At 37.7% G+C, this 15,934-nt stretch overlaps 1 protein-coding gene across 3 annotated transcripts in view; it reads left to right on the top strand.

The window, feature by feature from the left end:
- The window catches only part of Ranbp16 (Ran-binding protein 16), a 117,612-nt gene that overhangs the window by 33,442 nt on the left and 68,236 nt on the right, over nt 1–15,934 (top strand). For all 3 annotated transcript variants that reach the window (XM_067786167.1, XM_067786168.1, XM_067786169.1), the window contains 6 exons: nt 11,029–11,258; nt 11,320–11,536; nt 11,610–11,708; nt 11,771–11,917; nt 11,991–12,464; nt 12,518–12,723. In XM_067786167.1, coding sequence (XP_067642268.1) covers nt 11,029–11,258; nt 11,320–11,536; nt 11,610–11,708; nt 11,771–11,917; nt 11,991–12,464; nt 12,518–12,723 — 1,373 coding nt within the window. The remainder of the gene's footprint in view (nt 1–11,028; nt 11,259–11,319; nt 11,537–11,609; nt 11,709–11,770; nt 11,918–11,990; nt 12,465–12,517; nt 12,724–15,934) is intronic.

Here is a 15,934-nt window from a genome sequence, read left to right as displayed (position 1 = left end):
GAGTACTTTGACCCTAAGTTATTCCTAACTTTCCGTAAAGACAGAGACTTCGCGAACACCGCAGTTAACAGAAGCCTGCATTCATTAAAGTTTCAACTACATAATCAGGATACGCTGCTCGATCAGCTGTGTGTCTGTGTTTCCAGTTCGTTTGGCTCTACTTTCATTTGTTGCTCTTATATACCGCCCAATAGTGGTGATTGCTTATATAATGGTCATGTGGAGAACATCGTTAATTTATGTAGGAATAGTAATAAGAATAGGATTAACAGAAGAGAGTAAAATACTCAAAGGCGGCAACCTTCTTAAAAGGTGCCGAAAATGAAGACAAGCGGTAACCTTGTTACTGGTCGAAGAAATATCGAAGCGTCGGTTGGCAGGTTCAAACAATACCGGCGATTAAGTTAAGTTAGTTTTAATGTAACCACCGAATCGACCGTACGCTAATATGGCCGCGTAATAATAAGTTTGCAATAAATTACAATGTACAGTTTTTTTAAAAAGAAAATGAATTCAATTAAACAGTTAAAATAACTAAGAAATCGGTTGTGTTTTAATTAAAACCCACAATTGGCGGCTCGTCCGGGACTTCGCGACAAAAACTAAGTGCGAAAAATGAAATTTTACAGAAAGGTTTTAAAGATGGCGGTGAAATGCAAATAAAATGCCACAAAGTAAAATACTGCATAGTAAGAAATGTGGTGAAAAAGGTGAAAATTACCCAAAAAACAAAAGAATTTTGAAAAAGAGAAAATTGGCAATTTATGGTGAACTAAAAGTGCACGTAAGCATTCACTAAGGGATCACCCGGCAAGCTTTCACAAGAAACGCTCCAACGGGCACAACGCCAGCGTGGGCAGAGAAGTTTAAGTCGCCGGTTATTTCGAAAAGCCGAGGCAATAATTCGCGACAGTATCCGACACGACACGACGAAATATTCGTTACATGGCAAAAGAAACGAAGAGCAAGAGTGATGAAACCATAAATTAAAAATATAAAAATGAGAAAGATATATAAGCAAGAGGTCAAAGAGCCAAGTGAAAACAGAGAGGTGGGAAAAAGATGGCACTAGAAATAAAACAACAGAAGTAAAGAAATTAGAAATTAAAGTAAATGAGACGAAGTGAAATCAAGAGAAATACAGAAATTAAAATTGGGTATAAGGTCCAATGAAATAAAGTGAGAGGAAAGTGTGAACAGTATACATAAAAAGAGGGCACTAGAAGTAAAACAGCAGAAGTGAAGAAATTAGAAATTAAAGTAAAGGCCACGAAGTGAAATCAACAGAAATACAGAAATCAAAATTTGGTATAATTGCGAATGAGAAGTGAAAGGAAAGTATACTATATCTACAAAGAAAAGAAAAACAACAACAACGAAAGAGATCATCTTTGAATAAAAAGACAAAACAAATACGGCAAAGTTAAACGAAGCCACTAGATAAAAACCAAAATAGATGCGAAGCAAGAGCAACACCAACAACAACAACATATGACGAGCAGCAGCAGCGTAGCAGAAGGATTTCTAATATAAGATACGTATACACATCCATATATAGTTAGTTTGTTTGCTTGTTTGCTAGCGTATGTAGTTCTAAACAAAGTATTTAATTAATAGTGTATAAGTTGTTTGAAACATACGTATGTACAGCAGTTGCATGTGTGCTGGTATGCATTCGTGACCAAGAGGAATTGATCACGTAGAGAAAATACAAAATCCGAAGTCACTTGCAGTGAAATACAGTGTTCGTCAGTTTATGATTGCCGTCTATAAACGACAATTTTCATATATGTAAAAGCAAAGAGAGAAAGTGACAAGCATTGTGTTAACATGTTAAGCAGTTGCATGAGTGTTTTAAATTTTCAACACGGTTAGAGAAGATGAGAAGTATAGGTGGAAGCATAAGCGTTTCAGTTTAAAACAAATATAAGTTTAGAGCAGTATAAAGATAGTGTGTTATCAGTTGGTGATATTGCAATTGATAGAAGTAGTAAAGAGAAAAGATGGACGCGGATACAATCAAATCGATGACAGTAGAGATGCTAGAGGAGAAGTTAAGGGAGCTAGGGTTAGCCGTATCAGGCAGGAAAAAAGAATTGCAATTACGTTTGTTGCAACATGTAATTCTGGGGGATGATGAAGAAGAAGGAGAAGCTGCTGAAAGCCGGAATGAATCGACAAATTCGGTATACGCTGATGCAGCTGCAACTAACTCGCGTGCGCAAAGGGTGTTATTTACGTTGCGCGACGTGAAAGATAGCGTTTCGTTCTTTTTTGGTGACGGCACTTATGATGTTGAACACTGGGTTGAGGAGTTTGACGATACAGCTGACACGGTCAGTTGGAATGATTTACAAAGATTTGTATATGGGAAACAATTGCTCAAGGGAGCGGCAAAATTGTTTGTTAGGGGATTAGTGGGAGTAAGAGATTGGTGCAGCTTAAAACAAGCGCTTATCAACGAGTTTGGCAAAAAACTATGTGCGTCCGAGGTACACCGTGCGCTAAGAAACCGGCGGAAACAGCCAAAAGAAACATTTCAAGAATATTTGTATGCACTAGTAGAGTTAGGGAAACAAATTTCATTAGACGAAAGGAGTATAGTCGAATACTTCGTGGAGGGTATACCAGATGTTAGGGCAAACAAGAGCATGTTGTACCAGGCTCGTACATTAAGCGAATTAAAAGAGCATATTCGCGTATACGAAAAGGTAAAAGGCATACAGACATCTGGCAATAAAAATAGTTCGGGTACAGCTTCCGCGGAGGCGAAAGGCTCCTCAAATAAAAAATGTTTCAAGTGCGACAAGGAAGGGCATATAGCAAGGGATTGTCCAGGGTCGGGGTCAAAAGGTATAACATGCTTCAAGTGTAAGCAGAAAGGACATTATGCACACGAATGCCAAGATAAAAAGGCAAAGAAATAAAAAGCGAGCGAGTAAATACAATTGGGTCAGCTAAGTCTGGAAACTGGCGGAATGATTTTTGTGGATGCGTTTATTGAAGGGTTCAAATTTAACGCGCTAGTAGACACAGGATGTAATGCGTGCATCATGAGGTACGATACATTGTTCACGTTGGGGGATATAGAGCTAACTAGGGATAAACAAAAATTACACGGTATCGGCAATGGCGAGCTTACGACATTAGGTAGCTTTACAGCCGATATGATAGTAGATGGATTGTCGATGAGGGTAACGTTTCAGGTGGTTAAGGAGCGTGACATACCATATGCAGCAATCATTGGAAATGATGTGCTGCAAGACGTGGAGCTAGTCTTTAGAAAAGGTAGCGTGGAGTTTAGAAAACCTAAAAGAGAAGTGGAAATGAATACTGAGCACGCAGTAACTGAGAAAGCTTCTGCCGGTGCGTATGGTGGTACTGGAGTGGTTGTGCCAGTCCACGACGAGTCTTTCGACAAAAATAGTCAGCGCGTAGTATCTGAGATGGATATTGCTGGTGCGTATGGTGGTACTGGAGTGGTTGTGCCAGTCCACGATGAGTCTGTCGACAAGAATGGTCAGCGCGTAGTATCTGATATTGCTGGTGCGTATGGTGGTATTGGAGTGGTTGTGCCAATCCACGATGAGTATAGTGAAAGTCAGCACGCACTATCTGAAATGGATATGGCTGGTGCATGTGGTGGTACTGAAGCGGTTATGTCAGTCCACGAGAACAAAGACAGTCTGGAAATAGTATCTGCGATAGGTACTACTGGTGCGTGTGGTCATACGGGAATGGTCGAGCAGGACATGACAAAATTTAAAAAGGAGTTTCAAATACTATGTGCGGTTGAAACCGAGGCCTGCGGAGAAGAGGATGAGGTGGATCTATCGCACTTGAGTGATAACTTAGCTAAATCGGTCGGGGGCTTGATAAAGAGCTATAATCCTGAAAACCCCAGTAGCACACCTGTACAGATGAAGTTGACTTTAACGGACGATAAACCGGTGTTTCAACGACCACGTCGGGTGTCTTATGCGGATCAAAAATATATTGATGAACAGGTAGAAAATATGTTGAAGGATGGAATCATTCAACACAGCGTATCGGAGTACGCATCGCCAGTGGTACTGACAACGAAAAAAAATGGGACAAAGCGGTTTTGTTGTGATTTCCGCAAGGTGAATGAAAAGATAACGAGAGACAATTTTCCGATGACGTTGGTAGACGAGGCTTTGGATAGGTTAGAGGGGGCGAACATTTTCACCACGCTGGATTTAAAAAATGGCTTTTACCATGTTCCAGTAGAACCCAACTCGAGAACTCGAGGAAGTACACGTCGTTCGTGACCCAAAACGGACAGTATGAGTTTTGTTATGTCCCATTCGGGATAACTAAGTCTCCGGCGGTGTTTTGTCGTTACATACGCGCAATATTCCAGCAGATGTTGGCAGAAGGAACGGTTATAATCTACATGGACGATATCGTCATTCCCGCTAAGGATATGGCAGAAGGTAGGGACAAATTGGAAAGGGTGCTAAAACATGCTAGCAAAAATGGATTACATATCAGGTGGGAAAAGTGTCAGGTGCTAAAGAAACAAATAAGCTTCCTGGGATTTTTAGTAGAAAATGGAAGGATTCTTCCTTCAGAGGAGAAAACTAAGGCGGTTAGGAATTTTCCAGTACCCGTGGGGAAGAAGGAGTTACAGCGATTCTTAGGGCTAACTTCTTTTTTCAGGCGGTTCATTCAAGATTATGCGGTGGTCGCTAAACCACTCACAGATCTACTGCGGAAGGATGAGAAGTTCAAGCTGGAGAGCGAACACTTGTTGGCAATCCAGGGACTTAAGCGCGCGTTGGTAAGTGCGCCGGCATTGAAATTGTTTAACCCTTCGGCGGAAACAGAACTGCACGCGGATACGTCTAAGTTTGGGTATGGGGCGGTGCTGCTTCAAAGAGACTCAGAGGATCGCTTTTTGCATCCGGTGGAGTACATGAGCCGCAAAACAACACCAGCAGAAGAAAGGTACAGTGCGTTTGAGCTCGAAGTCTTAGCAGTTATTAACGCATTGAAGAAGTGGCGCATATACTTAAAAGACATGCAATTTAAAATCGTAAGCGATTGTAATGCTTTTGCTATGACGGTTAAGAAACAAGACGTACCAGATAGGATCATGAGGTGGGCGATGTACTTACAGGAGTACAACTATACGGTGGAACATAGGTCGGGAACGCGCATGAGGCACGTTGACGCTCTTAGTCGGGTTTATTGCCTCTTAGTCGAAGACTCGTTAAAGTTTAGAATAAGGGAAGCGCAAATGCAGGATGGCTGGGTAAGGGCAGTTAGAAAAGCGTTAGAAGCGGGATCGTACGAGGACTTTTTTATAAGCAATGACCTTTTGTACAACGACTCAATCAAAGAACTATTAGTCGTGCATTCTAGCATGGAAGATGAAATTATAAAATTAGCACACACTCAAGGTCATTTTGGTGCTAAAAGAACACAGGAGATGGTTGAGAGGAGTTATTACATACCAAATTTGAGCAAAAAGGTACACAATGTAGTAAAGTCGTGTATAGAGTGCATTATAGTTGAGGCTAAGAGAGGCAAAAAGGAGGGTTTGTTGACGCCAATCGACAAAGCTTCTGAACCGTTAGGGACTTACCACATAGACCATGTTGGTCCACTAACTGAAACTCGTAAAAAATACAACTATATCTTAGTCATTATAGATGGCTTTTCAAAATTCGTATGGTTGTACCCAACGAAATCAACTGGGGTAGAAGAAGTCGTAGACAGGCTGGAAAAGCAATCAGCAATTTTTGGGAACCCAAAACGGATTATTACGGATAGAGGGGCGGCGTTTACGGCAAATGCGTTTAGGGACTACTGCGCGAAAGAAGATGTTCAACACTTGTTGATCGCTACTGGTATACCTCGGGGAAATGGCCAGGTAGAGCGCGTTCACAGGACGGTTGTTCCAATGTTAGCTAAGAAATGTCAAAGTAACTCAACCCAGTGGTACAATCAAGTCGCAAAAGTGCAACAAATTTTAAATAATACCGCACCTCGTAGCACGAAGGTGACACCCTTTAAAATCCTAACGGGATTGGATATGCGAACTTCGGATTACCCAGATTTACAGAAAATTTTAGATGAAATAGAAGTGGAAGAGTTGAACATTGAGCGTGACACAGTCAGGCAGAGTGCTCGGGAAAACATAGAAAAAATACAGGAGGAGAACAAGAAAACCTTTGATAAAGGGAGAACAGAAGGGACTAAATACGAGATAAATGATCTCGTAGCTATTAAAAGAACACAATTCGGGGTAGCAATGAGGCTAAGGCCGAAGTATCTGGGGCCATATAAAATAGTCGCCAAACTTAGCCATGACAGATACGAGGTCGAAAAGATAGGAGATAAGAGGGACCGCGTAGAACCACGACCGTAGCGGAAAATATGAAAAGATGGGCATAAGGCGGGATTCGAGGTCGAATCATAGATCAGGATGGCCGATTGTAGGAATAGTAATAAGAATAGGATTAACAGAAGAGAGTAAAATACTCAAACGCGGCAACCTTCTTAAAAGGTGCCGAAAATGAAGACAAGCGGTAACCTTGTTACTGGTCGAAGAAATATCGAAGCGTCGGTTGGCAGGTTCAAACAATACCGGCGATTAAGTTAAGTTAGTTTTAATGTAACCACCGAATCGACCGTACGCTAATATGGCCGCGTAATAATAAGTTTGCAATAAATTACAATGTACAGTTTTTTTAAAAAGAAAATGAATTCAATTAAACAGTTAAAATAACTAAGAAATCGGTTGTGTTTTAATTAAAACCCACATTAATGCGAAACTCATACTGATGCCAACTTCTGCATACTTGGAGACTTCAATCTACCAGATATTGTCTGGTCAGATTTTCAATATAATGGAATTTTGACACCTACCAATGTCACGCGTTCTAATGAAATTAGCCTTATGGATAATACCTTAAGTTGTAATTTGATTCAAATCAATAATTTATTTAATACTCTCTCGATTACTTGATATTATATTCGTCGACGAGAATTTAATATATCAACTCTCTGAGAGTACTTTTCCTGTATGTCTATCTGATAGGCATCATATACCAATAGGTATTCATCTACATAACTTTGATGCTATCCCTATGTCACCTGCTTTAGATAATTCCTCTTTCAACTTTCGATCTACTGATTTCGGCGAGCTGAACAATGTATTATTTGAAATTAACTGGGAAAACATATTTTCCTCTAATGACGTCAGGGTTTGTTATGATATTTTCTTATCGAATTTGACTGAAACATTTCAAAGTATAGTGCCTCGTTTTGGGCCCAGGCTTCATAAATTACCATGGTATAATAAAACTCTTAAGAGGTTGAAAAATAAGCGTAACAAACTCAATAACTTATTCAAGGCAGATTCAGATAATATCCTTCTCAGAGAACAGTTCACTACCAGTGTGCGTCAATTTAATGTCCTTGACAAATTCCGTTACAATCGCTATATGGGTAGGCTCGAAAATGAGCTTAAAGAAAATCCTAAAGCCTTTTGGAACTTTATCCGATCCAAACGTGGTTCGACGAATATACCGATCTGCATGAGCTTTAATGGTGTACGCTCCCAGTCCCTACTAGAAACAGTTGAGCTGTTTGCTGATTTCTTTAAATCAAACTTTGATAATGCTACTGTAGATCTGAATGACTCTTATTCGCGATCCGGGCTCTATGATCGTCTAGATTTTGGCTCCCTCGTGATCTCCGGCGATGACGTCAGCAATGCTATGTCCTCCCTTAAACCCTCGTTAAAATGTGACAGTGACGGCCTCTGTGCCTTTGTCCTGAAGTTCTGTAGTTTATCTTTGTGCATACCTCTTCGGCATATATTCAATTTATCCCTGTCTTCCGGAACTTTTATCGATAGGTGGAAAAAAGTTCCATTTGTCCAATCTTTAAAGCTGGCAATAAAAATTACGTCTCTAATTATAGGCCTATCGCCAAACTAACAGTTTGCTCGAAGCTTTTTGAGAAAATTATAAAAGAGAAGCTAACTTTTGTCATCAAAAGCGTCATTGAGCCGTGCCAACATGGGTTTGTGGCTGGTCGCTCGACTGTTACGAACCTAGTGTCGTTTTCTGATTTCTGCATCTCTGCATTTCAGGACGGTTGCCAGGTATATACTGTATACACCGATTTCACGAAGGCTTTCGATAAAGTATCTCATAAAATCTTATTATTTAAACTGGAATGCATTGGATTTCACTCTGTTTTCCTATCATGGTTAAAATCTTATTTGTCAAATAGGTCCTTGTGCGTCGAAATTGAAGACTGTAAGTCCCACCTTTCTTGGCAACATCCGGGGTACCTCAGGGTAGCATTCTTGGTCCTCTTTTATTTGTGCTCTTTATTAATGACATTGGTTCCTGCTTTAATTCGTCTGATTTCCTTTTATATGCAGACGATCTTAAGATTTTTCGTAGAATTAATGGCCCGTCAGATGCAGTGCTCTTACAAAATGATCTAAATAATCTTGTTGCTTGGTGTAATGCCAATAGTCTCTACTTAAATGTCAAAAAATGCTTTCAAATGTCTTTTTCCAAGTCGTCTACCCTGCATACCACGCCCTACGGTATTTCAGGTGTTCCACTGGCTTCTGTCAAAGAAGTTATTGATCTTGGTGTTGTCTTCGACACCTCTTTCTCCTTCGTTAGTCATATCTGTTATGTCCTTCCGAAGGCTTACAGAAACCTTGCCTTCCTTCGCAGATATGCAAAAGACTAAGGATCCCTATACCAGGAAGGCACTTTTTATCTCTTTAGTTCGCTCAAAATTAGAATACGCCTCAGTTGTATGGAATCCTATCTATAGTGGCCACTCTGCCAGAATAGAGAGGGTTCAAAGAAAATTCATTAGATTTTGCTTAATTTCTATTATTTATTAACCAACCCCATCCTATTACTCGCGATGCATACTTATCAATCTCCAGTCTCTTGAAATCCGGAGAACTGCGCATCTACTAATGTTTGTTTATGATCTCATCACTGGCTCTTTGGATTGTTCAGCTCTTCTAGCTAAAGTTAATTTTAATGTACCTAATAGGTGTCTTCGTACTTTCTTGCCCTTTTACTTGCGTGTCGGTAGAGCTAACTATTGCATGTTTGACCCGATTTTCCGCGCACTTACCGTATTTAATAGACTCTCAGGGAGTTTCCTTCTTGATTTCTCTTTGCCGAGAAGTACGTTCAAGTCTTCTCTGGATTTGCGGCTGTAATTTATTTTTATTATTTATTCATCTCATTGTTATCTTTTTTCTTTTTTATTATTTTCACGGTAATTACATATATAAGTTTGACTATATAGTTTTTATATCTTTCTACTCATTTGTATCTAGTCTGTAAGATTATTTTCGATCATAGACTTAATAAACATATACATAAACATACATAATAACATTGCTAGATACGTTTACAGGCTGAATAGACTTGATCACGTTTCGTGTTATTCTGAAAAGTTGCTAAACATTTCTTTTGACAACCTTTTAAAGGTTAGAACACTTATTACCTTACATAAGATAATTTACACGAAGGAGGCTTACTACCTATATCGAAGGCTTCAATTTCTTCTTTCTACGAGGACAATGGTTCTTGCACATGTTAAACACCGTATGCTAATTTCTGCACGACAATTCTTCGTTATTTCGATCCGTCTTTGGAACTCCCTTCCAGCTAGAGTAAGACAAATAAGTAATGCACATTTCAAAAAAGAATTAATCTTGTTTTATAACTGACTCACCTCTCCTTCTTCAACTGACTCTCTTTACTGATCTTCTATCCGTTTTCTTGCCACCTCCTATTTTCTCTAAGGACAGCACCTAATAATTATTACTGTACTACCATTGCAAAGTCTCCATTATTCTTATTTCTGTTCTGCGTCCCTAGGCTAAGCTCTATAAAATTGATTGTAGCCATTATGTCTTAGTTTACAAATTATCTAATGTTTATCTAAGTTATTGAAATATTTTTGAATTTTCGCTTTTGTTCTCTGTTACCGTTCTGACTACCACTATAAAATAAGTTTGCCAAATTGTTGTGTTAGGAAAAATTTAATAAAATGCAAATACAAATACAAATACAAAGATTTTAGCTTGTCTGCATTTGACCATACCATGTATTTCTTGGCGACAAATTGGGCACATTTTGTCATCCCTGTTCAATACAGAACGGATGCAGTGTTCGTTAGATAGGTGCTTACATGGTAGAATACGCGAAATCGCTCCTCTATCAATTTTTTCAACGCAAATAGCACAATTTTCCTGGAACTGCATTATTACTGCTGCTCTGTTTTACTCGATCAATAATATTATTATTTTCGTTTCCTGTCATATTTCGCATAGGTAACTCTGATTTTTCGTTGCCTACTTGATGTATTTTGTTTTTGTTTAAAACTTAAGCACATATGATATTATATTCTCATTTTAAAACAAAACTTTCTTATTTTTAAATTAAAGATTCTTAATTTTAAATGTTGTTTTCTCATTTTAAAATGACTATTCCTATATTCAAATGAATATTTCCTATTTTGAAATGAAGGTTTCTTATTTTGAATTTCCTAATCTGATTTTTAAATGAGTTTTGCTTATTTTGACTCGAAATTTTCTCATTTTCAAGTGAACAATCCAATTTTGAAATGGAATATTCTCGTTTCTAAATGAAGTTTTCTCATTTTAAGTTGAAGTTTTTAATTGAAATTTTCCCCATTTTAAACTGAATAGTCTGATTTTTAATTGAAGGTTTCTCATTTTAATCTGAAAATGGTGTAGATTTACCGACATAGTATGTACAAAGAGGAGCTTCTTGGCAAGACGCAATAATTTCAATCGAAGTTTCTAGAAAATTGAGAAATTTTAATCAAAAACTGTTATGACTTGGTACACATTTTTAATTGTAATTTCAATGAAATTATCCCGAAAAACTACCAAGTACACTTATTGTAGTTTATATTGAAAATCCTCGTATTTTATAACTTATGGAGTAAATGAACTTTATCAAATCTACCTTACAGGGCTCAGTGGAACATTGTACCATTGGCGTTCAAATTTTATCGCAGCTTGTTTTAGAAATGAACTCCATAATTGAGGTTGATGTAAATCTATCCTTCTCAAAGAATCGCAAAATTGCCACTTCATTTCGTGACCAGCAACTTTACGATATTTTCCTATTATCTTGCTCGTTATTAGTTACCGCCCGTGACAATAGTAAAAATTTAAATTTCATGGATGAACCACAACAGGCGTGCGTATTAATATCACTCTCCTTCCACACTTATTTATATGAACTCATTTTGCCACTGTAGATTAATTTCACATGTACTACGATTAACAAAGAATTGTTTGAGCTTTGATTTTATTGGGAGCTCAACAGATGAATCATCCGATGATATGAACAGTGTGCAAATACCCACTTCATGGAGACCTGCATTCCTGGATTCTAACACGTTAAAGTTGTTTTTCGATTTGTATCATATACTACCGAATGGCTTGGCTAGTTATTCACTATCATGTCTTGTACAGGTAAGTAATAAAATATATTTTTAACATATACAATAACTAATTAAATTATTTTTGGTTTATTCGATTTTTATAGATGACTTCTGTGCGTCGGTCCCTTTTTAACAATTCTGAGCGAACAAAATTTCTAACACATTTGGTGGAAGGAGTAAAAAATATACTAGTGAACCTGCATGTAAATTTGTTTTTATGCTAATAACATACGTTTTTTTTAATACCTTAAAATATTGTTTGTAGGGTCTCAGTGATCCTGATAATTATCATGAGTTTTGTCGCCTTTTGGCTCGGCTTAAATCTAACTATCAGCTGGGCGAACTCATAGCCGTTCCATGTTATCCAGAAGCCATCCAGTTGATTGCAAAATTTACTGTGCAATCGTTACAAGTATATACTAAAAAACTTAGATTATTTTTGAAAAGTTATACAAAAATGGTTTTTTAATTTTTCAATGCTTTAGATGTGGCAGTTTGCACCAAATAGTGTGCATTATTTGCTCACTTTGTGGCAACGTATGGTGGCCTCTGTACCATACGTAAAATCTCCAGAGCCTCATTTGTTGGGCACATATACACCTGAAGTGACCAAAGCTTATATCGAGTCCCGTCTAGATGCTGTTCCAGTTATCGTGCGTGATAATATGGAAGATCCTTTAGATGATTTATGTATGGTTCAACAACAACTGGAACAATTGTCTGTGATCGAACGTTGTGAATATGACAAAACATGTACATTGCTTGTTCAACATTTCGATCAAAAGGCTCGAGAGTACGAAAACTTACTTCAGACACCCAACGCAAATCCTATGGACATCACTGTTCATGAACTACAGCTGACCTGGTTAGTTTATATAATAGGTTCAGCAATTGTGGGACGTCTAACTGTCAACTCCAACGATGATCATGACACAATGGATGCAGAACTAGTTATAAGGGTATGTTTGACCTAGTTTGTATATATATTTCTACATTAATTTATATTAAATAGGTGCTACAACTAATGAGTTTAACTGATGCAAGATTACCACAAGCGGGATGTGAGAAACTTGAGTTAGCTATATTAAGTTTCTTGGAGCAAGTGCGAAAAATGCACATCAGCGAACAAACGCAGAAAGCAAATGTATACAAACGACTTAGTGAAGTGTTCGGACTGAATGATGAACAAATGCTCTTGAGTTTTATAAACCGAAAAATGTGAGTTAATAGAATTTCATTCATATAAAATAAGCAGAAGCAAATACCTAAATTACCTTAACATCGCATATGTATATGTATATATTATTTCGAAATATTACATAGGTAGTATATGTAACAGACCGGTCCCAAATGCAGAAATAAGAAATATGTATTTTGGAACTACTTCGGACTTTTCATTTTATTTTTGTGTATCTAATTTTTTTGTATTTATTCACGGTCTTACCTAGTTTAAATTAAAAAAGAAAAATTTTATTACAAATTTAATGATTTACACTATACAAATAATTTTTCTTTAAACTCATTAATATTTTTACAGCCTTTTATCACATTTGGTAATTCATTATACATTTTATAACCTATATATTCTAAAGTATTTTTAGCGGACTCAGTTCTTACCATAGGCAGTCTTATATTTTTACTACTTCTAGTTTCATTGTTGCGAATCTCATGATTAAAATGTATTTTGTTGCCCAGATACTTCGGAAGTATTCCTAATTTCGCATGATGAATAAATTACAATGTAAAGTAACTTATGGACTGTTTTATGCTAAGCCAATTTAACATATTTAACATTGAACTTCTAGGTGTTCTATTCGAACATTTTAAAATTAATCGCATTGCCTTGTTTTGCTGTATTTGAAGTTTTTTTTATCTGTGTATCATTTGCTAATAGGACAGTAGATAAAATGTGGTTTAATGATGGATCTGCATACTAATATTTTATGACGTTGGTTAATATATTTACATGTTCGGTACATGAAGCCTATTTTCTTTGCGATTTTAGCTTCTAAATTACTTATATGTTCTCCAAAGTTCAAGTTCATATCAATCAATACTCCTAAATACTTCATTTTGAGGACTCTTTGAATTTCACTGTTCCTTATTTTCAAGTTAACATTGCGGGATAATTGATAACAGTGGTACTTAGGTTTTATACACATTTACTTTCAACTTTCTTAGGAACAGCCATTTGTATAAAGTTTCCAAATCCTCTTTCATCTTTGACATAGCACAATCCGTATTTCTTTCACTGATAATAATCAATGCATCATCCGCAAATAGACGAATTTTACTATGTTTTAAGCATGATTTAATATCGCTAATGTATATTGTAAACAATATTGGTGTCAGTACTGAGCCTTGCGGTAGGCCAATGTTTACATCAACAACCGATGATATTGAATTTCCAATTATCGTTCTTTGCTTCCTGTTGCTCAAGTAACTTCGGAACCATTCCAACTCTTTTCCCCTTATATCAATTTTAAACATGACATCCAACAGAATATCTCTATCAATTGTTTCGAAAGCCCGTTTTAAGTCTGGGAGGACCGATAACACAACTTTTTTGTCACACACAACACAACTAGTTGATATTTAACCACTGTTTCCATTATTTTTTCATCTGCAGGTAACGTATTGATTGGACGTAGCTCGTCCGGCTTCACTGTATTTTTAAATTTTTTCACAGGTACTATTGGAGATACTTTCCAGAAATTAGGAACAATGCTGTTGTTTAATGAACGTTTATGACTTCTTTGTAGAAGTGAGCAGTAAATATCATGGCAACTTTAAATACACCTTCCGACAAAAGCCATTTCCCGCCATATTTGTTTTTAAATTTCTTAGTGATATTTATTATATCATCTAATACTATGTCTGTGAAATTAATCATTATGTCTACAAATATGTACGTACACACAGCGGAGAAGCAACGCACAACAACATGCATATATCTGAGACACTCCTGAAAGTATGCAATAATTGTGCAAGTATTACTCACAAACACACGCGCATGAGCTGTGAGAGAAGCTATAAAAATTGTGCATCTGTAGTTATAGCTGAGAAATTTATAGCAGATAACCAACTAGTAGATTCAGGAAATGGAAGCGCCTAGAAGATGCCAACGAGAAATCATAGAGTATAAAAGGCAGTTGGACTTAAGACACTATCTGGCGAGAAATAGTAGTGTTATTTAGTGTGAATTACTATAATAAAGGCCATTTTGCATTATTGAATAGTGGAGTTATTTTTTCAACAGTTTAGTGATTCGAACGTTAGCAGAAGACTTGAAATAAGAGGAATTGCAGTAAATTCGTTACAATTGGTGTCAGAAGAGGAATTGTTGAATAAATTCTGGAGATTTCGAATACAACTTGGACATAGCAATGTTAAGTGAATTGAAGATCCAGCAACTGAAGAAGGAGTTGGAGAGCCGTGGATTGAATACAACCGGCATTAAACTAGAACTTCACGAACGACTACGACAGGCAATGGAATTAGAAGGAATTGACGTGGAAGAGTATGTCTTTCCTCTTGATGGCGATGAGACAACAAAATTGGAGGAGAAAAATGAAACACCGCAGACAATGGCGAACACAGATGTCTTCGCAGTTGGATGCACAGGAAGCAAGGGTAACATCAAAACTGGAAGCACAGGATACACAAATTGTGCAGCTCGAGGACAAAATTGATGCTGAGATAGAAGCTTTGAGAGGTCGTATACAGGAGTTGCAATTAAATCGCCCAGCTGTTTCAGCAAGCAATCCGAAGGTAAAAACTCCATCTTTTGACGGTTCTGTTCCTTTCCAAGTCTTTAAGCTACAGTTTGAGAAGACCGCAGCAGTGAACAACTGGAATGCTGAAGATAAAGTTGCTGCACTGTTCATGGCATTGAAAGGGCCTGCAGCTGAGATTTTACAAACCATTCCAGAGGGCGAACGGAACTGTTATGAAGCATTGATGGGCGCTCTAGAGAGACGATACGGAACAGAGCATAGGAGACAGATATACCAAATGGAGTTGCTGAACCGCTTTTAGGGAAATGCGGACGCACCCGTGCGCAATACACTGAAAGGGTAAAGATTCAGAGCTTTATAAATGGCATACGGGACGTCGAAACAAAGTGAGCTACATACGCAAACCCAAAGCCAACATTCGCAGAAACGGTTTCACAAGCTCTGATTCAGGAAACAGCGTCGCTTCTGTGTAAGCCAGTTTTCAAAGCACGCCGTGTGGAAGTAGAAAGGCCAGAATGGGTAGACGCAATATTGGAGGCGCTGAAAGGATCGCAAAAGCGGAGTGCGAGAGTTATCAAATGCTTCAAATGCGGGAAGCCCGGTCACATTGCACGTCATTGCGATCTTGATCCTAGTGGTTGCAACAGCATGAGTGGTTTTAATAACAAAGCTGGAGGGGATGAGCAAGAGCG

This window comes from Eurosta solidaginis, chromosome 4 (genome assembly GCF_040869045.1).
Source record: "Eurosta solidaginis isolate ZX-2024a chromosome 4, ASM4086904v1, whole genome shotgun sequence".
Lineage (NCBI taxonomy): Eukaryota > Metazoa > Arthropoda > Insecta > Diptera > Tephritidae > Eurosta > Eurosta solidaginis.
Note: the sequence above shows the minus strand (reverse complement) of the source record. Positions and strands in the feature narration are given on the sequence as shown.